Genomic DNA, 26915 nt, shown 5'->3' with positions numbered 1-26915 from the left:
GAGAAAAGAATCGCAATTGACTTCGTGCGCTGCTGAGGAAGACGACGGGAAGCGGCGGTTTCCCGAGAAACCGCGAAACCGCAGAGGCTCGAAAACGTCGTACTTATAAAAACCCGATTTCGTTTAGTCGCAGATCGCCGCGAGGGAATATGCGTACCGTCTTTCAAGACGACGAGCAAACTCGCGTCGGCAGATTTATCGTCCGAGCATCGGACGGTGGTCGGTCGTAAAAATCTCGCGTTTCGACGAACCTGCGCTGGCAATTTCTTTCGCGTTCGGATCGTAAAAATTTCGAACGCCGTCGAACGGGCGAGCGTCACGAGGTATGACGCACCCGACCACCGATGATGGACCGTGTTGAATCGCCGCTATCGTCGAACTGACACGGGGAACGTTCGTTTGTCGGAATTATCGCGGGTTTTCGCGTTGCTCGCCGATCCCGATCCAACGGAACTCGCCCTCCAGCGACGATGTCGTACGCGATAACATTCCTGATAAATGCTGCCCGCGCCGACGTACCAGACGAAATAACGAATGGACGTAACGAGGAGTTCGTGTTAAACAATAGAACAACGTCGCGCTCGAACGAAAAAAATCGATTCAGAACGAAGATTTATATAAAACAAACAGTGTTCGCTTTTATTTAACAACGAATAGATCGAATGGATTAGAAAATGATTCGTGACTCTTGGTAATTTCTGTTCTACGATAATGTGGAAATCCTTTGGATGCCCCGAGACCAGGAGTTGAGGTAAATCCGAACGTGCGGTGCAAATATTTCGCACAGAAATTATTCTGGGAGTGCATCTCGTCGAGTGCATATCCGGACCGTCGAAATCTCTTAACGACCGGATTCTTGCCTCGCCTCGAATCGCTTCGCCTCATGCTTTTCGTATCAATGATCGCGTACACGCGAGACCACGACGACTATTCGCGGACATTAAATCCAGCCACGATTGCCTTCCTTTCCCTGGTGCAGATAACGGGGCAAAAACGTTGCCGGTGACGCTTTGCAATTATCTTCATCTGTTAATGACGCTTTCGCAATTTGTGCGACCGCCCGCCCGTGATGCCAGTTACAGAGGAAATTTCTGCTTCGAAGATTCCTGCGAAACTCCCTGACCACCTGCCCATTAGAGAAGAGCAGAAAAATTCGAAGGAAAGTTTCGTTCTTTCCTTGTACCTTACCCGTGAACTTGCCCGATGCACATTAGAAATCGTAAACTGAACCGGAACAAAAAGAGTGAAATCCTGTCGACTGTCGAGATGATTGATGATGATAGATAATGACCCCTCTCATGTATGGAAAATTTCTCCCATTTTCTCACCATCCTTCAACTCGAGATAAATTGCGACTTTCGCGGCCTAACGTCCGTTCGGCAGTCGCAAAATGAATGCAATTAATTTGATCGAACCTCACGGAAAATGCACCTAATTGGTCACATCGAGCAAACGACTTTGGTCGAACGTTTCGGATGCTCGGGCAAGCGTATCAGGTTACAGGTCATTTAATCGAATAGCTCATTTAGTTTCGATGGTATACTGATTTAACGGGAAATTCTCAATTCTGTTATATAAACACGCGAGTCAATTATGGTAGGCTCCGGCGTTCTATCGAGTTCTGCTCTTTGAACAATGAAATAGCTCGATTATTAAAATCGGAAATTATTGCCGTGCTGAACCGTTGCTTGAAAAGTTCTACTGCTATTTCATTGTTTATGGCGAACAAAGTTGAATCTGTGGATAAGCATTGAAAACGTGCAAAAAAGTACAAGCAAATTTCTCGTGCCGGGAACGTTTCGTTTCGGTGGAATCATGTAAAATGTGGAAGAAGTTAGAAACAACTTTCCTCCGTCCATTAACGAAATCGATCGATTCCATTGGAAAGTTTCTTTTACCGCGATACTCGATGATAATTAATCGAGATTAAACTCGCGGGAAAACTTTGCCAGTCTGTTTCCCGCGAAATAACGTGGCTCACTTAGGACGAGGAGCCGTTCTAGTTGTAACGAAACAACGTGATATAAGCGCGAGTTTCTAAACGCCCCCGTTCGAGTTATAATCTTTCAAAGTTGCAGTATTACGGAAAATGTTGCCAGTGGCTTGTTCCAGAGAGGATACAAGCCTTAGGAACATCATCCCGTAGATTGCCAAACACGTACGAAAATTCCTCGAGCGCTTCGAATTGTTTGACAACATCCGCGATGTGTTCGAGCAGATGCGCCGAATTAATGCCAGAACCGATCCTCTTACGTTTTTCCCCGTCCACGAGTTCCATCACCAAAAATCTCTCAAGTCTCTGAACTTCCTCGTTAAGGTTGTACGAATCTTTAGATAAGAACAATGACAGAGAATTGAAATTTTAGTTATTAGAAATCATGCATTAAGCGTTCCTTGTGACTGAGAAAAACAGGTCGAACAATTTTATAAACCTCGCTCCTCTGTAATTATAATTTTTTCTAAAATTTCATCTCTTCAAATATTGGACACAGCTTCTTATTACATGTCTTAAATTTTTGGCGGTGATCTTACGGCTCGTAGAACTTTGACGTCGTAAGGAAAGAACGTTCCCCGATACCGTTAAAAGACATACTCTACACGGCTGTTATTTTAATTAGAAATTCCCTCGTTACAAAGCGAATTGTGTCCAAATCTTCGGAACGAAAATTGTGGTACGATCTAACCGCGCACGTACAGTATCCGGTATACATATTGCGCCAGTATCACGTACCGACTTTGATGAGCAAATTAGGATTCTAACTGGTTTGTCGGCGTGCAGAGTCGCTTATCTAACTACTCAGAGTACCTGATAACTATACCTGTACGTTTATACGTGTGCGTACGTATAAAACAGGCTCATCGGTTATGCCGTCGCTTTCAATTACCCGAGTTATGATACTTTTAAGTGCGATGAATTGTTTTCTATTCCCAAGTGTCCTGGAACACTTTGCTAATTCGAGTTCAGGACCGTTGACTCTTGTTTCCAACGGTTCCTACGTAGAAATAACATCGTTCCGTTCAGTAATATCGTGTACATTCCGTAAAACGACTCTCCTCCCGAGGAAAATGTTAACGTGAACATTGAGTTTATGAGTCGTCGCGATCGATGGTTTTGGGCACGCGTCAAGTCATTGCTGAACGATTCATCAGGCCTTTCGATGGGTAAACGCGTCGGAGTGACCTAATTTCCGTGCACTTCATGTTTATTCATTACCGGCTATCAATGATCGAACCGCCGTCTAATTATCCCTTTAACGTTGCACCGTTTATCAAATGTTAATATGTCGCTGTACACCAGCTTATCAAATACTACGGGCAAAACCACCGCGTTACCTGTCTCGAATTATCATGCTGTACATACGTACGTGTAATTCGCCAGATACGTCGTAATGGAGCATCATCTATCGATTATCGATAATTACCAAAGACGTTACCGCGTTTTCGACGCGCGTAACCCGCCGCAGCTTCCGACACACTGCCACACGATCACGCGACGGTGGTGAATAATTAAATAGGTTTCAAAGGATTTATAAACGTCGTTTCGTCCGTCGCGAGATATTCGAGCCGTCGGCTCAGAATTCTTGATACGAACGACGCGAATCGACGAACGGACGGTTTAAGTGATACGAGTCAGTAAATGGTCGGACGTAAGGGAGATCTAGAACTAGCCTCTACGTTTCCGTTGCAGATACCTGTTAAACGTTCGCCTGTTTTGGCACAACGGACCGTGCGAGCTTAAAAAACGTTGTGTTATTTAAAAATTGTGTTATTTAGGAAACGGCCCAGAACACGATTCGTCGTAATTAACTCGGAAAAAGCGGGAGAAAACGAGCTCTCGATGCTGGAATTTTTTTCTCTCGTTCGAGTCTTCCGAGCCTGTTTGCCACCTAAAACTCTAATTGCGCGTCAATCGTAACAGCTAATTACTGGCGCCGGGCCGGAGACCGAGGTAAAACGTTTCCACCGTGTGTACACGACGCGGCGACGGGTCGAACGAACGGCCTCGTCTGGGCTCGTAGAACGACGACGATGCCCGTCCGACTCATCGCACACCGGTGTGCTTAAGTATCAGTAATCGATACATCTTGTCTGCGCCGATGTCACCACACCCCCGTCCACCCCTGTATGTTCCGGTGTACGTAAGTACGTACGTACGTACCTATACCGTGAGTTTCGAGGGCCGTCGACTGGTCCTGTTCACTCGCCGTTTTCGGCCGACTATACCCGGCCACTTGGAGAGTCCGTTAAACACCGCGCTAACAACTTGGCACGACGCGTACCATCGAACTTGTCCAAAACGTTTCTCGCCGATTTCTCGAGCGTCCGCTCGCTTATAAAGTACCCCCTAATCTCTCTGTGCGCGTCCATTGTGTCAGGTGTCCGTCCGACTAGCTATCAATCAGATAGAAGGGAGAGCAATGTTACTCCGTACTCAGCCATGGACTCAGCTCCCCTTTGAAGCGAACCTCGATCGATCTCGATCTCTCGATACGTCTTCTCAAGGAATAGTTCATTGAGACAAAAGTATCGCAAATTTGTTTCAAGAGTCGTATAATGGTTTTTGGCTCGTTCTCTCGAAGAAAGGAGAGGACCAGCGGTTTAGGGTTTGAAAAAATGTTAATCCGGCGGTGTCTATGGTTTCCACGACGGTGGCCTGTCTGGGAAAACTGGGAGGAAACCGAGTCACTCCCAGCGTTTCAACTCCTACTCCTTCTTCTTTCTCGATCTCCCGTAATCTCGTTCCCTCGAGTTTTCCGCAGCCTGCGCGGTTATGTATCCGCACATGTATATGTACCGTGTCTAGTCTAGACTCGCGTGTACACGAAACACGTACGCCAGCTTTTCGTATTTTTCCTGTTATGGCGAAGCCATTTCGCATCCCGCTTATCCTCGCCGAACTATTGCCCCTCGTATGCTTCCCCCTTTTCGGATTCCCCGCTATTTATCTAAACGTCGCCGTGGCCGCTGGAAGAAGGAGCTGTCTGCGTTCCCGACGATGATCGAGCGAGATTTCGTCGAGATTCTGCCGGTCAAATTTCACGGCCACAGATGTATGAATATTAATCTTGCAAAACCGTTTCTCAAATTTATTCCGCACGAATCCCATTCGTTCATTCTTCCCGCTGTTTTTCTAGCCTCTGCTCTTGTCAGATTTTATAATGAAAATCGTAGGTACTCGGTTTATTAGTTATTCGATTTTACTATAAAATTCTGAGTCATCGATCTCGATCTTTATTGGTTCGGAAACCCGTATCATTTTTGTATTCGAACAAATTGTCAATGCACGGGAATTGGGGAGATTCGAAAATCCACTTCTGGGGAGAATTCGAGAGCAACATATTTCGGGAATGCGAAACACCGTGGCCGTACAACGGTCTCGGCGCAAGATGTTCCCTTTTCCTTCGAAACGTTTCTTCCACGAACACCGGGACCGTCATAAATGTAGCGTATAAAGGAATATCCCGATTTCACTTCGTTTATATTTTCGGTGCTTTCGAGGAATATATTGTTTTGGTCTCTTATTCGATTTCCAGTCGGGACTCACTGCTTCATTTTCCGAATTACATCCGTAAAACGAGACGCGGCAAAGATTCGCAAATTTATTTACGCGCTCTTACCAACTGTCTCTTCCCAGTCAATTTCTACGCAAGACGAGTCATTGATCTTTGGTCACGTTTCGTTTTGGCAGAATGAATTCGTGCGTAAAACCGCTGCACGTGACGCTCCTCACTGCCTCGCCCTGCGACAGAAATGGTCTTCACCTTGAATAAATCGAATTGCGATGCTTTTACGAATCCCATCAGGTGTAATAATAATTGATTCAGATCGGGCGAAGCGTCGTGTCACGGGTTCATTAACGTGATGAAATGTTCAATGGCACGGGCGCAAATTGCTCGAGTGCACTTACGTTGATTTATTGCAGACGCATTAAGTACAGTGGCTCATGGAAAGTGCACACTTTCTCCCGTTTTTTGCCACGCTGAATCACATGCAAGATCAATCTAAATCTCATCATTCAGATTTCTATAGTTATGAGTATATCAATCGAGCGTCCACCGAACTTTTCGTCTATTCTACTACATTTTTATCAACTCGCTCTCTTGTCTATTTGTTCGATGCAAATTTTGAGTGATAATGATAAATGATTTTAAACTAGTTTCCTGATGAGCTAAAGACTAAATAGGAGAAAATAATTATTTAAATAAAAAAGAATGTTTAATACACCACGTTTTTAAAATGGACTAAGAAGTATAAAGTAAGTATAAAATACTGCATGACTAGTACGTCTCACGTTTTTCGTTTTAAATCTTACAAATATTTTATAATTATTTTATAATTTTTAGTCCGTTTTAAAAACATGATGTATTAAAAATTCTTCTTTACTTAAATAGTTATGTCCTACGAATTAGGACACTTTGATGGGCTCGGAGACGTGTAATTCCAAACTAACCGATAGATACGTTTTACTTAAACGTGACAGGGAATATTAGGCTTGTTCGGTTAAGGCTTCCCTGTCGCGTAGAACGTGACCCCGTGGTGGAAACGTGAGGAAACCTCGGCAACGTTTTTTGAGATACTCTGCACAATCGCAAAATGTAAGAAATGATCGCGGTGTGCAATTACAATTGATTTCAGGAAGCAGAGACTCGAGTTTCTCTCGAGCGATCATTAATGCAAATCGTCATTAGGCTTTAAACGTAGTTCTTTTGGTCGCTTAACGACCGTGCAATAATATCGCGGGTGTTTCTGCAACGTTCATGCTAGCACGTGAGAAACGTATTTTACGTATTAATATAATTTCCTTTATCACGATTTCACGATCGGATTTTCTGTATTCCAAGCAGTGTTCACTTTCTCTGCAAATTCGATTTCATCGTAAGATCCGCAGTCTGACAATGAGTCCACGCCGGGTAATATTGTACGATTCGTTTATTTTTTAGACGGTTATAACGTGGTTCGATTTAACGATTCGACAATGCCACTTCGTAAAATTTCGTTCGGACGATCAATACTTCCTGCCGATTCCGAAGAAGAGTTTCTTGTGTAGTCGGTTCTCTCGGAAATTTTCCAACGGGAGAAGTGGTTTCCGGAATAAAGGGGGGGTGGGGGGCTGGGGGTGAAAAAAAAGATTGCGAGCCAATGAAAGGAAGCGTTCGCCCCGTTTTCACGAACCCCGACCATCTCGATTCCTCGCGTGCCGCGGAATCGAAGATTTTTCGCCCACTTCAAATCCGAATCCTTGCATAATGCCGGCCGATGATGAAATATTCCCGCACCTGCAAATCGAAATCTCGACGTCAGCCTGTACACCCCTCTTCATAAATCTTTGCCACGCGTTCTTCAATGTACAATCGACGATGACGAACGATATAAGCATCGATGAACAAACGAAGTTCGATGACGTCTTAATGAAACGTTACAACGATGTTATTTGTCACAAGCTTTGTCACGTTATATACGATGTGAAGACTACGTAATTTATTAGACGATTCGATACGGTCTCTGAACGGAGGAAGCGTCTGATGAAATATTTGTCAGATTTTTTACTCGGACGTTTCTGGACGAGTGTGTACACGTATATAGAATCCAGCCTCGCAGGGTCGTAGGTGGCTATAATCAAAATGCAAAACTCTTCGACTCTCAATTGCATGGAATATCGGAATATCCGGGGCGCGAAGTGGATATCGAGTTACCTCAGACACGGGTGAAAAACTGCGCGTTCCTTGTGCACGAACTTCCAAGTAGGAGCAGGAGCGGTGGAGGAGAAGGAGGTTCACTTTGAAATTTTCAACCGCTCCCTCAGATTATTCTATCATGTTCCGTGGAATCGGCGATATACAAAGGGAGACCTAGGAAAGATTTCTTTTCGTTGATCCTCGCCTCTGCGGACGGAATAAGTAATTGGAGAACGCTCGTCCCCCTCTCGCACTCGTACAAACCACCCCTTCTATGATTCGGTCGCATAAAATTTCGCTCGGCAATTTGGGAGATCGTCCAATCGCAAGGGATGAATGGATCATAAAACATGATGGGACACGGTCCCCGTGATTACCTCGGGTAAATCCGGCTGGAACAATGGTAAAACTTCGACTCGAGTTACCCCGGCGTAACGCCTCTGAATCTTACGGTACGACTTCGCGATTTCCCTTTTCTATGCAAATTCTCGTCGCGGCTTACGTCAGGGGCGAAATAGCGAACGGTCGCACCGACAGGCATCGCGGGTATAAACGTGGACGCTCCTCGTCGGGCGAATAGATTCTTCGGTCAAACTTTACTGGAACCATTTTAGAATTCAAAATTCGTACATACTTGACACGTACGAAACGAAAATTCTTCGACGCGTCAAATGTACGTCAGTGAAATGAAAATTGTCGAGATAAAATTCAAGATCCACGACGATTACCTCGAATGCCTTTGGAATCGCGTTGCAACTTGTATCCTGTGTACAACGTCTAGATCCCGCGGTACGACTTCGCGATTTTCCTCTTCTATGCAAATTCCGGATCGTGGCTCACGTGCAGGACGGCAGGCAGCAAGCGGGAGACGGCTGACAGGGATTGCAAGCGGCTGGCAGAGTGTAAACGCAGACGGGCGCACACACCGTCGGACAGACACAGGGTTGCGGCGGGCAAACGGTCGTCGGTTTCCCGTGCGGCAGAACTTCCGGCCGATTGTTCCTCATTTCTTTCATCAAGGCTATCAGCTCCTGAATTCGATGGATCTTGTCCCAGAAACCGTCCCTCTTCGGTTTCTTCTTCTTCTCCTTCGTTTGCGTAGTCTCGTGGACCGGCGGCGGGGGTTTGCATCGACACGTCAGTAGTTCCGGAGGCAACGCCGGAATGATGGTCGCGCTGCCCCAGCAGAACGACTCCAGATCCATTGTATTGACCTCGCGCATTTGATAACGATAGTGCTCGTCGGTCTCTTCGCGAGCGTAGAACACCTTCTCTATGTCCGTCGGTGTGTGCAGTTGCGTGACGATGCACTTGCCGAGGTAGCTGATGCGAACGTAGAGCTCGATCGTCGCCCGAGTCACCTCCAGTTCCTCGTTCAGCAAGTTGAACGTGCCACGCGTCGATCTGCACGTTAAACACGAGCCGTTTTTCTTCTCACTTTTTTTTTTATTCGCCAGTGGGCAAAAGCGAATTTGCGAGCACTCGTATGAACGAGTGCGTTTTCACGTTCTTTGAAGAACGACGATACCTTGTCTCTTAATTCGTGTATCATACTTCATATACGAATACATCTCGCGATAGGGAATTCGTTCAGCCAAATCGTGCAACAAAAATATCGTGAATAGTTCGAACGAATATGACTCGAAGACTGACGAAGGAGTCGTAGTTTAGAAGCGAACGTTTCGGGCTCGTCCGACTCGTTTGGCTCGGCGTGTAAAATGTTTCGGACTAATCCGAACGGGGTAACAAGATTAATGGAGGCTGCGCGAAAACAAGGACACAAAGCCTTTTAAGAGGGGTTAGTCAGAGATTTCGGATGGAGGCGCGTCAGCTGGTTTCCGATACAAACGAACCGGAACCTGACCCGAGAGCAGCGCGTGTACGCGGTACAGCGGTTTTTTAAATTAACTTGGCCGGAAGTAACATTCGCCGTCCTGTAATCCGTTTGGTCCCGAGATTTGCATAAACGCCAGGTCCGCGTATTTAAATGCGTTCACCTTGATATAGGCTCCCGCTCCAGCTCGCTCGAAAAATAACCCTCCAGCCATTTCCGTTCGCGCAGGTCCTTGATAATGCCGTTAAAGAGGTCGTCCACCCTGACGAGGGTGAATCCGTAGTTCCGTCGCGGCTCCAGTTCGAAGTACTTAGACACGGCCTTGTAGATGTACAATTGGAGATCGACGCCGGACATTTCTCGTTCCAGCGCGCTCTCCGGTAATGAGAACAGCACCGATCTCCCGCCGTAAAATTTTTCGTTCTCGTAATTAGACCCTTGATAAGAACGGTAGTCCCGTCGATTCGGCATCAGCGTCGTCCAGTCGTCGTCCAGCATTCGGAACATTATTACAGTCTTCTGTAGGAGCACCGAGTCGAACACGTCCGCCCACGGCATGTACAGCTGTGCGATCGTTTATATTTTAGAGTCTGATATTTTTTTCAACCATTTGTACAGATTTCTGAAGCGTAGATTAAGTTAAAAGTATCGCTGCAGGGAAGACGCGAGAGTACGAATAACCGAGCTGATTAACGGGTGATTTAGAGGCGATCCCTCACATTTTCCACGGCTAGCTCGAGCAGTATCATTCGTGAATCATGCACCACGATGAGGGAGGACATCCTGGCAGCGGTCGTATAATATATTGCCACGCGTTATTCGTTTCACGCTTCCTTCAACGAGTTCGCGGAAAGAGCCACAGGAACTTTGATTTATCGTCGATGAAACGTCGAGAAGATTCAGAAATTTCACCCGGTTACAAACTATTTTCTGTGTGTGGGAAAGTTTGAGGTTGGAGCGTGTCGCCTCTTCCGAATTCGCGACATCGCTGCCCCGTCATCGGAGTGCTTCGGACACGGTTCTTTCGAGAAATAAATTTTATCTCGCTTCGACCATTCGCCAACTTCGTTTCTCTGTCCTCCCGAATGATGAACCCGAGATATCTCTCCCCTCCTGGCCGACCGTTTCTAATCGCGTTTCGGCATAAAATGCTTAGCAGACGGCCGTAAAGAGGGGAAAGTTTAATCAGAGATCGGGCCGGAAGAATAAATGGATTTTGTCAAAGGACCTACGTTAGAAACTTCCAAGTTCACCTCATCAATCTTTCAATCTACGAGTAATCGTTCTTCTTTCGTTTCCGTTTCTTTTAAACGAATGTACCGGATGAATCGCCGTTTGTTTCGGTAATTTAAATTTACCAATCGAAAAACAGCGAAATCAACGTGGAACGTTATAATTCCTGTACGTCTTTTATACGTTAGAGACGAACGACGTTTGACACGCACCGATTTAATAAATTCGCGTGGTCGATGACGCTCGACAGCCGGACGGTCGTCCTTTGCGAGCTTCCGAGATTTGTTTGCGGAACGTTGGATGCGCCCGAGAACCAGTTTCCGTCTATCTGTCCCGTAAGTGGAAACGCCGTTAAAAATGCTTCGAGAGGAACAGGGAGCGTCGGGGCGTGGCATGCCGGGGAAATAAAACAACGGGAGCAACAACGGGAAAAAAGGAGGAAGTCGGGGGTTCGGAAAGGAACCGCTCGGAGGGCGGAAAAATCGTATTAGCGACGGAGATAGATAGGGGGCCGCGGTAAAAATCGGCGAAACACGGGCAATTTATAGAGACGGTGAATGCGCGAAAACGCGGACGCAATTTATTGGCAACGCCGGGAACAACGATCTTACCCTAAAGATGCGTCGTAAATCACGCATCGTCCTCTTCGAACATCCGAGATGGAAGAAACCGTAATAACCCGCGATCCAATAGTTTCTAAATAAATTTCTCCGGTCGTTTCGACGATCGTATCTCCGATCTTGGGACCTTGACGAACGCTTTTGCGGACACTTTGATATTTCGATCGATCGGTTCAAACGCTTCTTCAGCTTTTGTACATCGGACGAATCGCCAAATGTCATCGAATTCCAAGGAGGTGAAAATGACTCATCTCGGTATGTGAAGGTATACTGCCTAAAATTTTACATGAAAAAGACAAAAAAAAATAGAACTGTTCCACAGAATTAGTTATTTGCATATTTTGAGAAAAGTCATACGAAATGTTGGAAAACAAAATGTACTGAAAATGAATAATGATTATGAGAAATGCGAAACGAGTCATTTCGACTCCCCTTGGTACATCTAGTGTTAATAAGCAATGAGCACTCGAGAGTATTTTAAGAATAAGAGCGTGCAGCGAAGTCGTAAAGTAATCTCTTAAGTGGTAAAACTGCGGTACAGCGGTACAGCGAGATCGAGACCACGTACAATTTACTTTTAATACTTACATAAAGTCGTGCGATTTTTTACATACTTTGGCAAGTGTTCTGTATTGTCGTTCTAAATTATTTTCCTTCCTGAGGCATAATTCTCGCAGTACAGTAGCTCGGACGTCGTTCACCACGGCGTTAATCTTTTCGCGTTTCGCCGGAGCACGTCACGTCGTAAAACAGAATTTCGCAACGTTTTGCAATGTTTCTCGCGTTCGAAAGAACTCTTTCGCCGACGTGGGTCACAGTTGGTAACAGGGGGAGAATTAACAATCGTTATAAAACCTATGTCGACGGTACGAAATAAAAAGGGTGAATTACTATAAAATAATATTCGTATAAAACGGCCTTCCAAGGTCTCCTGGTCGAGAATCGTTTGTCACGTGTTCTCGTGTTATGAATTAAAATGAGAACGGAATGGTTCAGCGTGTACATCGACGAGGCATTGCGATCTTATCAGAATTCGTATGCTTTTGTACGATCAGTTTTTATTTGTTCAATCATGAAAATAATCAAGACCGACGGTGATACCGTAAACGCGATATTTAATACGTTCAGAATAATTAAATTCTATTAGCACATAAAAAACTGGCTGGAAGAGAAGCGAGATTTCACGTACGCTCTGTTATTCGACTCTCCGTTCCATTTCTACGGTTCGTCCAGTTTCTCGATAAAAATGATGCGTGGGTATCGGTAAAAGAAGAATTGAACCGGCACCGGGTGCCACCCTTCGTCAGTCCCGATCGATTAAACAGATCCACTAATACATACGCGTATGGAACGAGCTTGGGACTCGTGTGAACGACGGTATCTGACTCTTTTAATCGGGCCACCATAAATCGCTCTTTCAGCGGCTCCGTCGTTTTCGCGATCGCTAATGGATCGACGGGCCAAATATAAATTGCTGACACGGTTAATTCAGGCTCGATGCGAAATAAAACGATCGACTTCGGCGCCGAATCGGAGCGTCCTGATTACGCGAATTCGAGCTAAGCTACCTAAATCGGTCCGCGTTTAACGCTGATTCTTTCGGATAAAGGAGCAGGACTCGACGGTAAATCGATTCGAGCGCTATTGCCCGATCCTCTTTTATAACGGTTCATCCGTTGAAACGCGCTTTGATACGGATCGGAGGATCGATACGTTCGACTCGTCGAGTAAATCTTTACCGTTGCGCACCCGGTATTAACGATTCGCCACGGTGTTCGCAAGTGCTAATCGTCAGGTGTCGGCAGATTGCAAATGCAAATCATACCGTGCAACAATGCGAGCATGTGCGAGGCTGTTGCTGATTATCCGGCCGTACAGCCGACCGGCCGTTCATTGCATGCACCGGACATGCTCGATATTGACAAATTGCCTAAATTCTACTGGACGGTACAACAAGAGTTTGTCGACAGACAATTTCCAATGACGTGCAATCTACCCTTTACGCGTCATCCAATTCACTGTATAATAGAAAGTATAAAATAATTACAAAAAACTTGTAGGATTTAAAACGAAAAACGCGGGGCGCACTATTCATGCATCGATCTATTGTACGCGCCCCACGTTTTTCGTTTTAAATCTTACAAATATTTTATAATTACTTTATTCTTTCTAGTCCGTTTCGAAAGCACGGTATATTAAACATTCTTTTTTATTTAAATAATTCTTTTCTCCTTTTTAGTCTGTAGCTCATCGGGAAGCTAATTTAAAATCAATTGCAAAATTTTTACCGAACAGGCAGACAAGAAAGCGAGCTAACAAAAACGTAGTAATAATAATTTATTTGGCTGTCCGTAGCAGACAACCTTTTTCCCGTATAAGGCCATGTTTCATTTTCTGAAAGATTCCTCGGAGCCGTACTCTAAGGTCTTATGAGAATTTTCTGCCCAATTTTCTACCTACATTCGACGATAAATAAAATCTATGAAAATTCGTATGAATAATCGTTCGACTCTTTTATTCGTTTGATCTCTGCTCGGGAATCTATGCGTGTCCTAAATTTAAAGAAACACGTCGGGGCGTGCATCCTGTCCGTCGGTTTTCATCGATCGGCGCAATTAGAGCGATTGCGAGTTGCGTCGGTGTGCGGGAGTGCTTGACCCATCTTCGGCAATTAATGCAGTCCAAACATCCGGCAGCCGGCGCGCGCTCTCGTACGCCCGCGGATCCGTGAATAATGGTAATCGCGGCCGCGTGTAACGCGATGACACGGAGAAATTCCGGCCGCTGTTTCTTAAGCGACGCCGAATTCCGCTCTACTTCCGGTTTAATGAACAACACTCGCGGCGCAGCAGCTGTCGCGCCGAAATATTTCGATGTACGCCGCCAGCCGTGAGCATCGGAACGCCTGCCAAGTTGTTCCCAGTGTACTACTTCGAAGAGATGAAACATTTTTTTCGGATTCGATTCGACGAGTGATACGACGAAATCAATTATTAAATCAGACTTGGAATCCAGCGGTACGACAATTATTATTTAAATTAGTGCGTGGAACGTCGTATGCATCGCTGCGTGTTCTGGAAGCAAAGTTGGGAAAATCGTACGACAAATATTCATATGAATTTTCCATGACGGTACTCGCGCGGTGTCTGCGAGCGACACGGCGACGCGCGCTTCAATTACGATAATTGCGAGTTCGAAGCGACGGTCGATGCTTCGTTAGAAGTTAATACAATTTAAACGGACCAGCCTAATAGCCGGTGTCTTCCCCAGTCGATTTACAGTCGGACTAACTCGCAAGTGAATTCGAGAATCTCTCTCAGGTGTGTATTAAACATCTTCGAGTTTGATTGCGAACCGTGCAAGTAATAATTGATTAATATCAACTGAGAACTGACAGTCCGAACAGATACGAAACACTGTGTCGTTACTTTATGTTGTATTTACCGTGTACTCGTTTACCAGAAAATTTGATCACACGTATGAACGATACGGAAATATGTCGAGTGAATCGGTTAAAAAAAGTTGCCCCGGTTAATCTCGTCGTAACGCATCGATCCGGCAGGTCGCAGCTACATGGTCTACCTAGATCGGGCAACGACGAGCCATGGAATATTTTTCGGTGCACGTTTAACGGACTGACCGAGCGAGTAGTAATTTAAACCCGCGCGAATAAAATTTATTCGCTCCCCGGGAATAAAAAATGTTCGAATACATAATACGTAGAGATCGTAGGAGTTTAATTATTTTAGCAGCCAGGTTAATGAAAGAAAAACGTTTTTATCCGGAGTGCAACTTGCAATCAGATTAATCCGTTTTACCCAGTGATGTAAGACTTGAGGAGTTTCAACCGCAGTCCGTCGAGAATATTCTTTGTATATTCTTTGTACGTACCATTAGTTTGGAGTTGTTCAATCGCGATTCACTGAAATCGCTTCTCCAGAAATCGAGATACACATTAGCATCGCTTTAAAGTCCAGTCTATCTGGCTCTATCTTATAGAACTATTACTCATCTCTCGACTTCTAGCGATTCGAGGGAATAGAAATTTCGTAACGGAAACGCCAGAGTTCACCGCGTCTCGACGCACGAAACTACGATCGAAATTCCTAAAATGTTCCAACATTGGTCTCTCGGTTTCAACACGTTTCGCCTGACCAGACAATTTGAGAGATAGTAATCAACTGTAATGTCGCTTTGGGGAGTAAATAAAATTCCGGCCGCAGAGGGTCGAGACAATCCCGTTGATGAGTTACGAGACAACGAATCGCAAGATGGTCCACGGATTCTGGAAGCGATTCCGGAGACGGAAACTCGAGCGGAACCCGCATCGTCCCATTATCTCCACACGCAATAAACCATTCGTGCCGGCTCCTCCGTCTCCGGTTGCCGGGCAGCCCCGACCCCGAGCATTTCCTCCTCTACATCCGTCTCTTGAAAAAATATCAGTCGTCCTCGCCTCGCCGTCCACCGTTTCTCTTTCTTCGAATAATTACGGGCCCGTGCAATTCCTCTTCCGGCGGCCGAGCTTTTTTACACGGGACAAAGATACCGGGATGTAAATTAGAGACACCGGACCGGGCTCTCCGTGATTAAGCCGTCTGATGAAAAAAAGGATTCTTCGATTAACGAGAAAACGAAGGAACGCACAAAAAAACGATGTCCCGTCGAAGAGTAGAGACGATCGGTGCTTTCGCGGATACAAAGCACCAGAAATCTAACCCAGTTGTCGATAATGAGACGACGTTAATAACGTAGTACGTGAAACAGAACTAGAAACGGAGTCGCAGTCGTCAGAATCGAGCGACGAAATAAAACGTATTATTCTTAATTATGAGAATTGGCCGTCCATGAAACGACGTAATTGATTAGAAAAAACGTTGAGGAGAGACGGTGGGCAACGTTCGAACTTTTTCAATCGCATTTCAATTTCCCCGCGGCAGAACGGGTCTTCTAGCCCGGCGTCGGAGAGAGAAAGAGTTCATAAAACTCGGCGGAAATCAGAATGCTAAACGGACCGAAAAGGACTTACTTAAGCGATCCGAAAGCGGGGGATTCGCCGCGGCTTTAAAGATAAGACCACGGAACATCGGGAGGATCCGAGCAAATGCATCCCCTCGTCGCGTCGCGTTCTTCAGCCCGCGTGACTTCCGAGTCGTCTGTGTCCGCGCGAAAGACGCCGCCGGATGCGAAATGCGAGAGCCACGCGATGCAACACGAACACCGGATCGATCCCGTTCTTGTTACCATACTACGGTTCCCGATCTTTAATTAAAGGAATTAAATTAAGAGCAAGGGTTTTCCTGTCCAATTTATACCCACATAAATCCTAGAATACTTCCGGGTACTTACTCTGCTCTACACGTACCAGAGGATCAAACAAGTATTCCGAATTAGGAAAAGTTTTAATTGAAACATTACGTTAAACGACCAAATATATCGTATGGACGTCTAGCGTACGAAACAGGTGACACGTGAAAAGCTGGAGCCGCACTATTTGTAACGGCGCCGAACTGTATCGAATCCGTGATCATTCCGTATGTCACGGAGACGACGAAACCCGGCAAGATCAGTTCCAGGATTTTTATTATAGTATATCATTATTTTATTATTACGGCATTGATTTTGCTGGTTTCCGACATCACAGTGACGTACGGAGCCGGTACAGATCGGTCCTGCTACGAATAATACGGATTCTGCATAACTAGGCCACTGTGTCAGTGATACTAAACGTTGCAGTTAAAGTTTGGAAACGTATATTTTCGGAGTGAGTCGAAAGCGATTTTTCTCCGTCGACCGGAACTCGGTCTTCGATCGAGTCGATCAAATCAGTGATCAATGGCAGAAGCATACTTTTATCCATCGTCGAATAGGTTCGTTGGCGTGATCTGATTGAAGGAGGGGATGATTCCCCTTGACATTTGGACACGGATCGTGCGTGCGAACGCACACACGGATGATTGAATAAATCGCATAAAATATTTACTAACTCCATTGGAAATGCTTGTACATAAAAATGAACAGTGATTCGAAGTGAGAGCACGTAGACTCTGCGAAGGGGTATTAGAATAGCTTCCCGTCCGTGGAAAGTATATAATAAGGATCTCCGAAGAATCGGCGGGAAGGAAGATTTAAAGCGAAAAGCTGATCGTTTGCCGTATAAACGTTTTTCGAATATACTGCCGGCTCCGCGGCCAATAAAAGTATACCTCCTCTCCCCTGCTTTATCAACGCTATTTGTCTTCGAATTGAAAAGATCGGGATGAATTCAGAAAGGGCGGTACCTGAGCAGAGTGCCGTCTCTCTTCCCTAGCCGGCGTCGGGACGCCTCGATTTACGGCTCCCGAGACCGTGAGACGTCGTCGGATTTATCTTTCTCTTCACGCGCGCGGATTAAACAGGCTAAATAAAGCATCGCGTATCGCCGAGAATACGGTTAAGGGAAATTCATTTTTCACCGAACGCTATATGCCGCGTACGTGAGAAAAATTACGTATATCCATTCGGGACGAGGTTCCGGAGACTCCCGTTCTTCCATTTAATAATTCAAGCGACAAATGATACTACTATCGATTGCACGATGAACGTTAACAAGTAAACTTTTTTCGTCGAGAACAGAGAGAAACGGTTCGTGTAACAATTGTTGTAACTTGTAACGTTCGACGCGACGTTACGTCTGACGGAACGAATGATTGAAATTCATTTTTCACCGAATGCCGTACGCCACGTACGTGAGAGAATTTAGGTATTTCTGTCGGTGGTGAGATTTCCGAAAGCGATCCGTCCTGGGGACACTTGAGTGCCGTGTTGTATGGTTTTCGAACGACCAGGATCAATTCCGCTTGGACGAAATTTTATTTTAATCGCCGTCCGGACGCGCCGAGAGTGGCTCGCGTCAATCGATTAATCGGAATACGATTCCGAACGGCGCGACAAAGAGAGGTAAAAAGAATCGGACAATGGGAGAGTGCGAGCGCCGGAGTGATTGAGTTTACCCCACCCAAATTTTAGTTTAACACCCCCATATAATTCTAGGCACAGAGTCTGTCATCCTGTCGTTCCAGTAATAATTCCTTCGTATCAAGTGGACACTCCGTAGAATGGTCGTTTCACAATGGGTCCGAGCCACTTGAGTCTTCTGTGCGACATCAAAAGTTAGGATTCAAAAGGATGTCGGAAGAAAGGCTTATCGTATAACGCATAATAATAATAATTTTATTAACGGGAAGAATTCTTTGTAATACATAAATGAAAGTATATAATGCAGTTCTGTGCAATAGAATAATAAGAAATAAAAATAAATTTCAAAATAATGGTAATTATAAGATAAAAACCAAGGAAAAAAAAGAACAAAGTAATACAATTATAATAACAGATGACATTAGATAAAGATAAAAGATAATAATGGTAAATAATGAGACCATAAAATAAGTGGAGAGGAAGAAACGCAGGAGTATACAAAGGGATGAGTAGTCGCTAATAAGGAGAAGCAGTGTACAGGACGGTTGAGATAAGTCAACGAATTGAGAAGGGAGTAAGGATTGACGCGTTTTGTCTCCTGATGATTTCAACCCCATCGCTCGAAACCCACCCCTTTCATTAAATTAGACCGAGTCGCTTCTCACAAGAGAAATACGCCTGATTGCAATTTTAACGCGCATCTACCGGTCTCTTTTCCATGATAATTCGCAATCTGCGGCGCCACATCTATTCCGGTGGAAGCTCGACTTCTCGGGGCGAATCGAGCAGTGGGAGAAAAAAATTCCCGACAAAATTCGCGCTCGTCGGAGCGCTCCGTCTCACGAACGAAGCCAAACGGTTTAAAGGAATAACAGACGCCGCCACTTTTAATTAGTACATCCGGCGCTTGCACGGATCTTCATTTTCTATACGTGATATTTCAACGGGTGGCAGAAACGGGTCACGCGTATACGCGCGAGCTGCTCGCGAATCGCCCGTGCGATAAGGCGATTACAGGCACCGCGCGCATACTCTTGGTACAGTCTCTGCTCTTCTATCCATAACCGTGTCACTAGTTTCCAGCGAGCACACGACCAGGCGATCCATCCGCGCTTCAGTTCCAGCCAGTATTTCGACGTCCCTCGCGGAAAGAAAACTTTAAACCCACAGTGGCCGCAATGGGCTCATTCGCGCGATTTATAAAAACGACTCTCCGCCCGGGAAAATCGGATTCCACGGACGTAAACGAATAGCCGAGCATCTGGACGCGTCACGAACGATACGAGCAAATCGTTTCTACGATCTTTACTCGAATCGTTTGTCGAACGCAATTTGTTAATCGCGTCCTCTTTAAACCTGGAACAGACCGCGCTGGTTCGTTAACAAAGAACCGTTCAAATCGTTTATAATTCTAGGACACGTTTCGCGTCGAGTCGTAATGAAAGAGAATCTTGTTAAAGTTGTATAAGCCGTGAGATCTCTACCAAAAGTTTAAGACGTGTAATAAAAAGCTGAGTCCAATATTTGAACCAATGAACTTTTAGAAAAAATTATAATTACAGAGGAGTAAAGTTTATAAAATCATTCAACCTTTTTTCTCTCGGTCATAAGAAATTTTTAATCATTCGACATAAGAATTTAAGATGCAATAACTTTTTTAATAGACTCGCAATATTTCTAAAATTTTATACAAAGTTTTATTAACGTAACATTTAGTAACTGTTAAAATTTCAATGCTTCGTGATTGTTTTTATGTAATGTTTCGTACAACCTTAATTGAAAGAGTCTATAACAAACGAGCGCACGCTGATCCAGTGCCGTTCCAATATTTCGACGTGGAAAAAAGAAAACAAAAATTTCAAGTACTTCCGCGAACGAAACGAGCTCATTTGTAGGATTTATGACAATGAATTCCCAACGAGAAATTCGTATAAAAGAGAGGGAGGGAGATCCGCGTTTAAATATCGCACAAACAATTAAGCGTCGGGCAGGAAATTAAAGAGCAGAAAGATCTCGTCGGTAGATCGTCGGTTAGCGAGGAAGCGTTAAAATTCCAGGACACGCGGCGAGTATCGTAAGGGATTCTAATGAAAGAGGATCTTGTTCTCCGGCTAATTGAAAATCGGCCTCCGCGTACACCACAGGATAAACATTTATTCGCCGACCCCTGTCCGGATAAATTAAACGAATCTTTGGTCGGGTTTTATTAACTCGGAGGGTGTCGTCGACCCGGGATCGTTTGACGATCCGCGTTCCGTCGAACAACCAGATTATGTCGACAAACGTGGAAACGCTGTCCTTTTCCTCGACCGCGGCCTCGCTCCACGGGAAGAGAAACGTCAGGCTATTAAGTCGTAAAATACATAAACCCACGAGAGCCCTTTCAATATTCCCGGGCGCAAACGCAGCGATTCCGACGCGGCGTCGCCGTAAATCAACGCCGGATCATTTAAGCGCGTTTTTACTCGCCGCGTGATAAAAATACGTCACGCCGAAACTGTAATTCAAATCGTTCGATTTTACTGTCGCGCGAGGATTCCGGACGCGTCCCGGGTGGAACGGTTTCCGTTACCCACGTATGTGTACCGGTTTCAGTTATGAAAATGCTCGAAACGTCCGTCGGGTGATTTAAGACTGTATTTTCTCTACGGATCGCTCTATTTCTTGACAGACGCGCAACACCGGCTCTGTAAACGCTCATACGCCCGTGTCGTATTAACGATCAATTTTTATTTCAGATGAGGCGGAAATCCGAGAACGCAGCTCTTTGTCTCCTTCTACTGTCCATCGCTTCGTCGAGCTACGTCGTCCCCGTGGCCGGGTATAAGGTGAGCATCGAAGCCTCTGTTCGACACAATAAAAAAAATCGCTCGAGAGAGAACGAAGGGGTACAGAAAGCGGCGTTACGTAAAATCATGTTTCGTACCAAGCGAATCTGTGAGATCGTTTCGTGTCCCACAAGAACGCACAATATTTCCACGGATAGATTTATGGATCGAGCTGACGGGGGAGGGCGGACGGGGTTGGTACACCGTTCGAAATCCTTTTTCGCGCATCGCCGCCTTTTTGCTCTTCACGGAGCAGAAAGTTATCGACGTTGCAACGGTGGAAGAACGTGGACAGATAAGATGGGCAAGAAATTGCTAACGAAAAGTGCTGGAGACGGTAAAAAACGCGGGGTGGATGGGTTTGTTTCGGGGGATTCGAGGAACAACGGAACAACTGTGATTCCCTGTTCTTTCGTTTAAGTCCCACGTTAATTGTACCCCGTAGAAAAAGCGCGTCTGGCGTCGTCTCAAAACCCTTTAACGTAATGAACCGAGATCATCTACGGTCGCGTTTTATTTCATGACGTCTGGCAATGAATTTCGTCTGCGACGAATTTTTCTCGACCGCTCCGAACTTCCTTGGCTTTCAAAGGGAGAATTGAAACGCACACCGAAGCGTGTATCGTTTTCTACCGTATTAAATCGCACTCGAAAGTAGTTTACGACGAGTGAGCGATCGCGGAAACCGTGTTCTCTCACAAATAAGAATCCCACAGAGAAAATATTGATACGATAAGCAACGAAGTGTATTTAAACTCTTGTACGGTTCGGCGGACACAGTCGATTACAATGGGAGTTGGACAAAAGCTGAGTAAAGAGTCGTTGGATACGCTGTCGAAGCCACCCCTCGCGGACCGGTGCACCGGTGTATCGCGGACATTATTCACCTGACGAGCTCTCTTCAGGCAACAAACGACATAACCGGTTTCTTTCAATGGATTCCTCCGTCGGGTGACCCACTTGCCACCGGTAATAATCGATCACACACAAACGCGATTTACTAAAATAGCGTACATTTTCTATTAGCCCGAGTTATTCCATATACGTGACCCAGAATCTGAATAAACGTGACATACGTAGAGAGCCGGTGAATCCCTGGTATCTCTTTTCGAAGCTCTTTATCAATTTTTCATGCATCATTCGAGTCAAACGTTCGTGAATCTTATCAGATTGACAAAGTTACGTTCACAAAGTCGAACCGAAAATCAATAATTCGTGCAGATCAATGCAGTCGTTCGATTAGTATCGATCTGATAGTTTTTGCATTTCGATTCCTCTGATTGATCGGACGAGAGAATTGTCTGCCGGTTCCGTTCGGCTCGAGAATCATCTGACATGCCGCGGTCGTTGCTCGAGCGCGTGTGCCGGCCGCAAATGTTGACCGGAAGTGTTTGTTCCGATACATGTGCCGTACCACGGTGGACACCACTTGCCCCGCGTAACGCTGTGGCCCAACATAATTGTTGGCGTGCCAGAATTTACCCGGCGCGGTGCAGCGGGACGCGGGTCATGGGTGCCCGGATCGGTGGAGGCATTTGTCCCTCGTGTATCCCCGACATGCGAGGATAATTCGTCGCGCGCGCGATCTGAAGCAGATTTGATTGCACCGACGTCCATGATAAATGTAAATGCAAACAACGTCTGACGACTCGAATTCGAACCCGACTAATTTCCATACCGATTGTTCTTCCGATTTAGATCCTAACGAACCCCTTCTCGTCGTGACCACGTCTTTGTCGAGCCTCACAAAATCATCCAACATATGTACGTCATTGTTCCTTCTTTTTTTAATCATTATTTGATTTCCGTGACGTAAGATGGACATTGATTCCGACGAAATCGTTGCGTTTCCGTTGTATTTCTACTAATCGTGGATCAACGAGCGACGAGTCAGCTAATCGAACAAATGATTCGCCGTATCGATTCAACAAGTTCGATGAAAATCGCAGCATTAATTAACGACGACCATCACAGCAGGAAGTTACAAACGTTAAACGGCCCCTCGTGGCGTTTCATTATCTCGTATAAAATAATAGCACAGTGATTCCTGTGCCAAGTTCCGAGTACTAAATTTCCAGAACGCTATTTACCTCCCTCGAGCTTGTTTCCTAATAAACGTCTAAGCATCTACTTTTCGTTATTTACCCCCGAGTCTCGTTCTTTGATGTGTGGTTTCCACAAGTTTCCGAATCCGACGCCTACGGCTCGACGTTTACAAAGTTCCGATTTTCCCCGGACAGAATCAGATATAGGCAGAAACCTCACTGGTCGTGTTAATCGATAATAGAAAATAACAGCTTAATACGATGAATCGAAACAACGAAATCGCTGACCGTAATTGGATCGGACCACGCTGTCAGACATATCCGTACATACGTACATACTATATTGATTCACGTATCCATGTAATTGTCGAAACTCCACCGTGTAAACATCGATGTGTATCTCTGCTCGTAGATATTCATCGAGATCGGTCGTGCATTACGAATCGGTCTTTTTTAACGAAAAGAGGAAGTGCAATTTAGTAACAATCGAACGGTGCCACATTACTCGTGCGAGGTAAAAAAGATAAAACGGAGAAAATACACGACATGTTGCTAACGAACATGCTATGGAAATAGAAAGTAACTTGAATCCTAAAAAATAACGTGTTCGCCATCCAACGAAGCCTCCACTTTCTTAACGATTGTTCCCTCGAATGGAACAAATGCAATGAATCCCGGATTCTAATGGCTAAGGCGCTCGTACATAATCGTATAATGGAGAGACAGAGGGATGACGTGTTTGTAAAATAAACAAACGAAGAAGCAATGGGGTACAGGAAACCGCGAGAGACCGTTGGAAAACTGGAAGTTTAATGATTCTTAAAGGCGAGTTCGTCGGCTATCTAAATTAATTCTTAAAGTTCCCTCTCAAAGAGTCGTTCTCTCCCGCGGCTGGTAATTTCGAGGAGTAATTGAAAACACCCGTTCCGTGAATGAACAATTTTAGGCGACGCTAATGGAGATACGGAACACCGCCGCTGTTCTCATAAATTCGCCACGGTGAAATAACGCGGGGCCACCGGGGAATGAATAGATCCTAAAACTAACTCATATTTCCTCGACGCGGCGCGACGCGGCGACTCGACGCGTCCGCTATGATATTTCAACCCTCGTGTATTAAACCAGGTCGCTCGAGTACCGAGATGTGACCAGAGCGATCGCTTTGAGATCTCCCAGAACCAATTTCTATTTTCTTTTCCGCGAACGACCGTTCGTTCGCTCGCTCGTTCGTTCGTTCGCTCTACGTTCTATCTCGCTGTATGAAAAATCGAAGAGTCAGGGAACCCGATCTCTGTCTCTCCTCCGGCGTGTTTGTTTCCCGCCATCGATACTTTATCATCTTTCATTCGGTGGAATTTAACGTCGACGAACGTCAAAGCGTCAGCGACCCTTTTTACTCTTGGTCGAAACAATCGCCGAGAAAGAGAAAGGACTTGGAAGTTTCTTTTTATTTCGGATCGTTACGGCTTGGAAGAGGAGGAGGGGCAGAGGCAGAGTTAAAAAAATGGGAAATCTTTTAATATCAAAGAAACGAAGCAATCTCCTTCCCCGGGCATCTTCCCGGCGGCTTTTTTAAAGAGATTAATTTTCATAGTGGATGATGTTTCGTATCAACAACGGCTCGAGCACAGGGAGAAATTACTTGGCTAACAAAGTTTGCTCGATAACGGTTCGTTTTTCCTCTACCTCGACGAGTTCGGCGTTTTAATAAGAATGGAAAGCAGTCGGAACACCGATCGAACGTCGACACGAGATTCCGCGTGCTCCCAAGTACATGCACCACCTCCCTTCGCAAATTTTATACCCTTTGTCTCACAAAATATGTGACGGATCGCTGACTATCGAAGATTCCACTGATCACGATCGTACAGTAAATCACAATGTCAATTGGAATTATAAATTAATAATTATAAAATATTGCGAACGTCCGTTAGGCTCCCATACGTTTTACGCCACGTTTTGATTGTAAGGCCGACTAACGGAGGTGCATGTAATGAACGACGTGCATGTCCGCGTTCTCGACGATCGGAGTGGCCTGTTCTAATTTCCGTTAACGACGCACTTATTGGCGAGCTCGATCGTGCCTAATCTGAACGGGCTTCCATCGATTCCGAGCCCTGGCAACGACGGCAACGGCAGCACACGAACCGCCGACACTTTTTCTTGACCCTCTCGCGCCTTTAACCCAGTTTCCTCTTCTCCGCGGTTTCTTACGTGTGCATTTTTCATTCCTTTCAGCACTCGAGGCGACACCGGGACTTTACCGTGGCCGAGAGCTACGATGCGTCATCGTCCAACGGTGACGGCCTCTCGATGACGATACCGTCGCCACCGCCGCAGATCGATCGATCCTCCCTTCCCGAAAACCAATACGAAGGTAAGTAACGATTGATCTACGTAATTGCGCCCAGTTTACCATCTCGCGTTTCGAGCCGACCGGTCTGACGGTCAATTTTCCCGATCGTTTCGATCTGAATCGGTACATACCGACTGTACAAAGAAACAGGATCCCAGGCGGTGAACAAGACTCCGGCTCTTATTACGCGTTCGTCAGATTCGTAAAAAAAAGAATATGAAACTTCCTTAAGCGCGTAAAAAAAAGATGATAAGGCGGAGGACGTATCTACAAAGTTGAACCGACGCGCGCGCGGGTAGTTTTCTCTTTCCCGACGCGAGAGGAACGAAAATTGAAAGGGCAACAAACTGGCCAGCATCCCGGAAAAAATTAATGAACGCGTTTACACGCGGCGTGCATTTGATACAGCGGCGGCGTTGAAAATCAAAAAAGGAAGCTGTCCGGGAGAAAAAGGAGAAGTTTGCCCATTCCCGTGATCTGTACCGTGAACGCTTTATTCGTTCGCAGCGAATTTTCTAAAGCGAATTTCGCGTTATTCTTTCGACTTCGCGGAGGCTACGACGCGGACTCCCGCGTTCAACGGTTTCTTAATTAAACGATTCTCCCGATGAATGTATAATTTGCGACGTACAATGGAGCCATTCGGCGATTGAATTTCGCCCCCTCGAACCACCGCGCGGTCGTTTCGCAAGCCCGAAGAGAGGCGGCGAGGAGACCTGACCGTTTATACTTTCGACCGAACGTCCATCCTTGAGAAAAGGGGATTTTATGAGTATTGTATCTTGAGAATAAAGCACGCCGCGTCGCTGGTGATAATCGGTGCGCCGACGGATTCGAAACGGCCACAGAGACCTCCGTGGGCCCTTTCTCCTTCGGCTCTTTAATCCTTCTTCGCCAGAATCATCGTCTCACCCTTTGTTCGTCTCTCAAGCCAAATTGTATGCCGCCAGTAACGCGTACAGGACCAGCGCCGAGATTAACAGCAACGCTACTACGTAAAATATCGCGCACATCGCAAATTAACCCCCGTCTCGTTATTGAAGAGCGATCCGATTCGTACACAATTTCTCACGGGTAAATAAATAAATAATTGATGAGCAACGCTATCGATCTTTCAGCCGTCATTACTTTGGGGTACAGTCCTCCTCAATGAGAGAAAAATGCTAAAAGAGTAAAAGTTGTAGGTACTACTATTACCTGCAAAAACGGTTGTATACACTGTTCTTCTATCTCGAATATTTCAGGCCTATTCAATTAATTAATTGGTTCGTCGCTAATTATTCTTTAACGAGTAGAGTTATAAGGAAATTGTATTAATTTATTAATCAGAAATATTCACTTTTACAATAAATTAGTTTCGAAACAG

The 26915-nt window shown here is 45.5% G+C and overlaps 2 protein-coding genes across 3 annotated transcripts in view; one reads left to right on the top strand and one right to left on the bottom strand.

The window, feature by feature from the left end:
• The window catches only part of Fstl5 (follistatin-like 5), a 45485-nt gene that overhangs the window by 10883 nt on the left and 7687 nt on the right, over positions 1-26915 (top strand). For both annotated transcript variants that reach the window (XM_018031250.2, XM_018031251.2), the window contains 2 exons: positions 21059-21148; positions 25432-25570. In XM_018031250.2, coding sequence (XP_017886739.1) covers positions 21059-21148; positions 25432-25570 — 229 coding nt within the window. The remainder of the gene's footprint in view (positions 1-21058; positions 21149-25431; positions 25571-26915) is intronic.
• LOC108628918 (uncharacterized) lies at positions 8513-10292 on the bottom strand. Its single transcript, XM_018031150.1, has 3 exons — positions 10230-10292; positions 9674-10074; positions 8513-9080 (listed from the first exon to the last, which is right to left on the bottom strand). Exons 1-3 carry the CDS (start codon positions 10290-10292, stop codon positions 8513-8515), a joined length of 1032 nt encoding a protein of 343 aa, XP_017886639.1.

This window comes from Ceratina calcarata, unplaced genomic scaffold (assembly GCF_001652005.2).
Source record: "Ceratina calcarata isolate Rehan_Ccalc_2016 unplaced genomic scaffold, ASM165200v1 scaffold551.2, whole genome shotgun sequence".
In the NCBI taxonomy this organism is placed as follows: Eukaryota; Metazoa; Arthropoda; class Insecta; order Hymenoptera; family Apidae; genus Ceratina; species Ceratina calcarata.
This window is presented reverse-complemented; position numbering and strand designations above follow the sequence as displayed.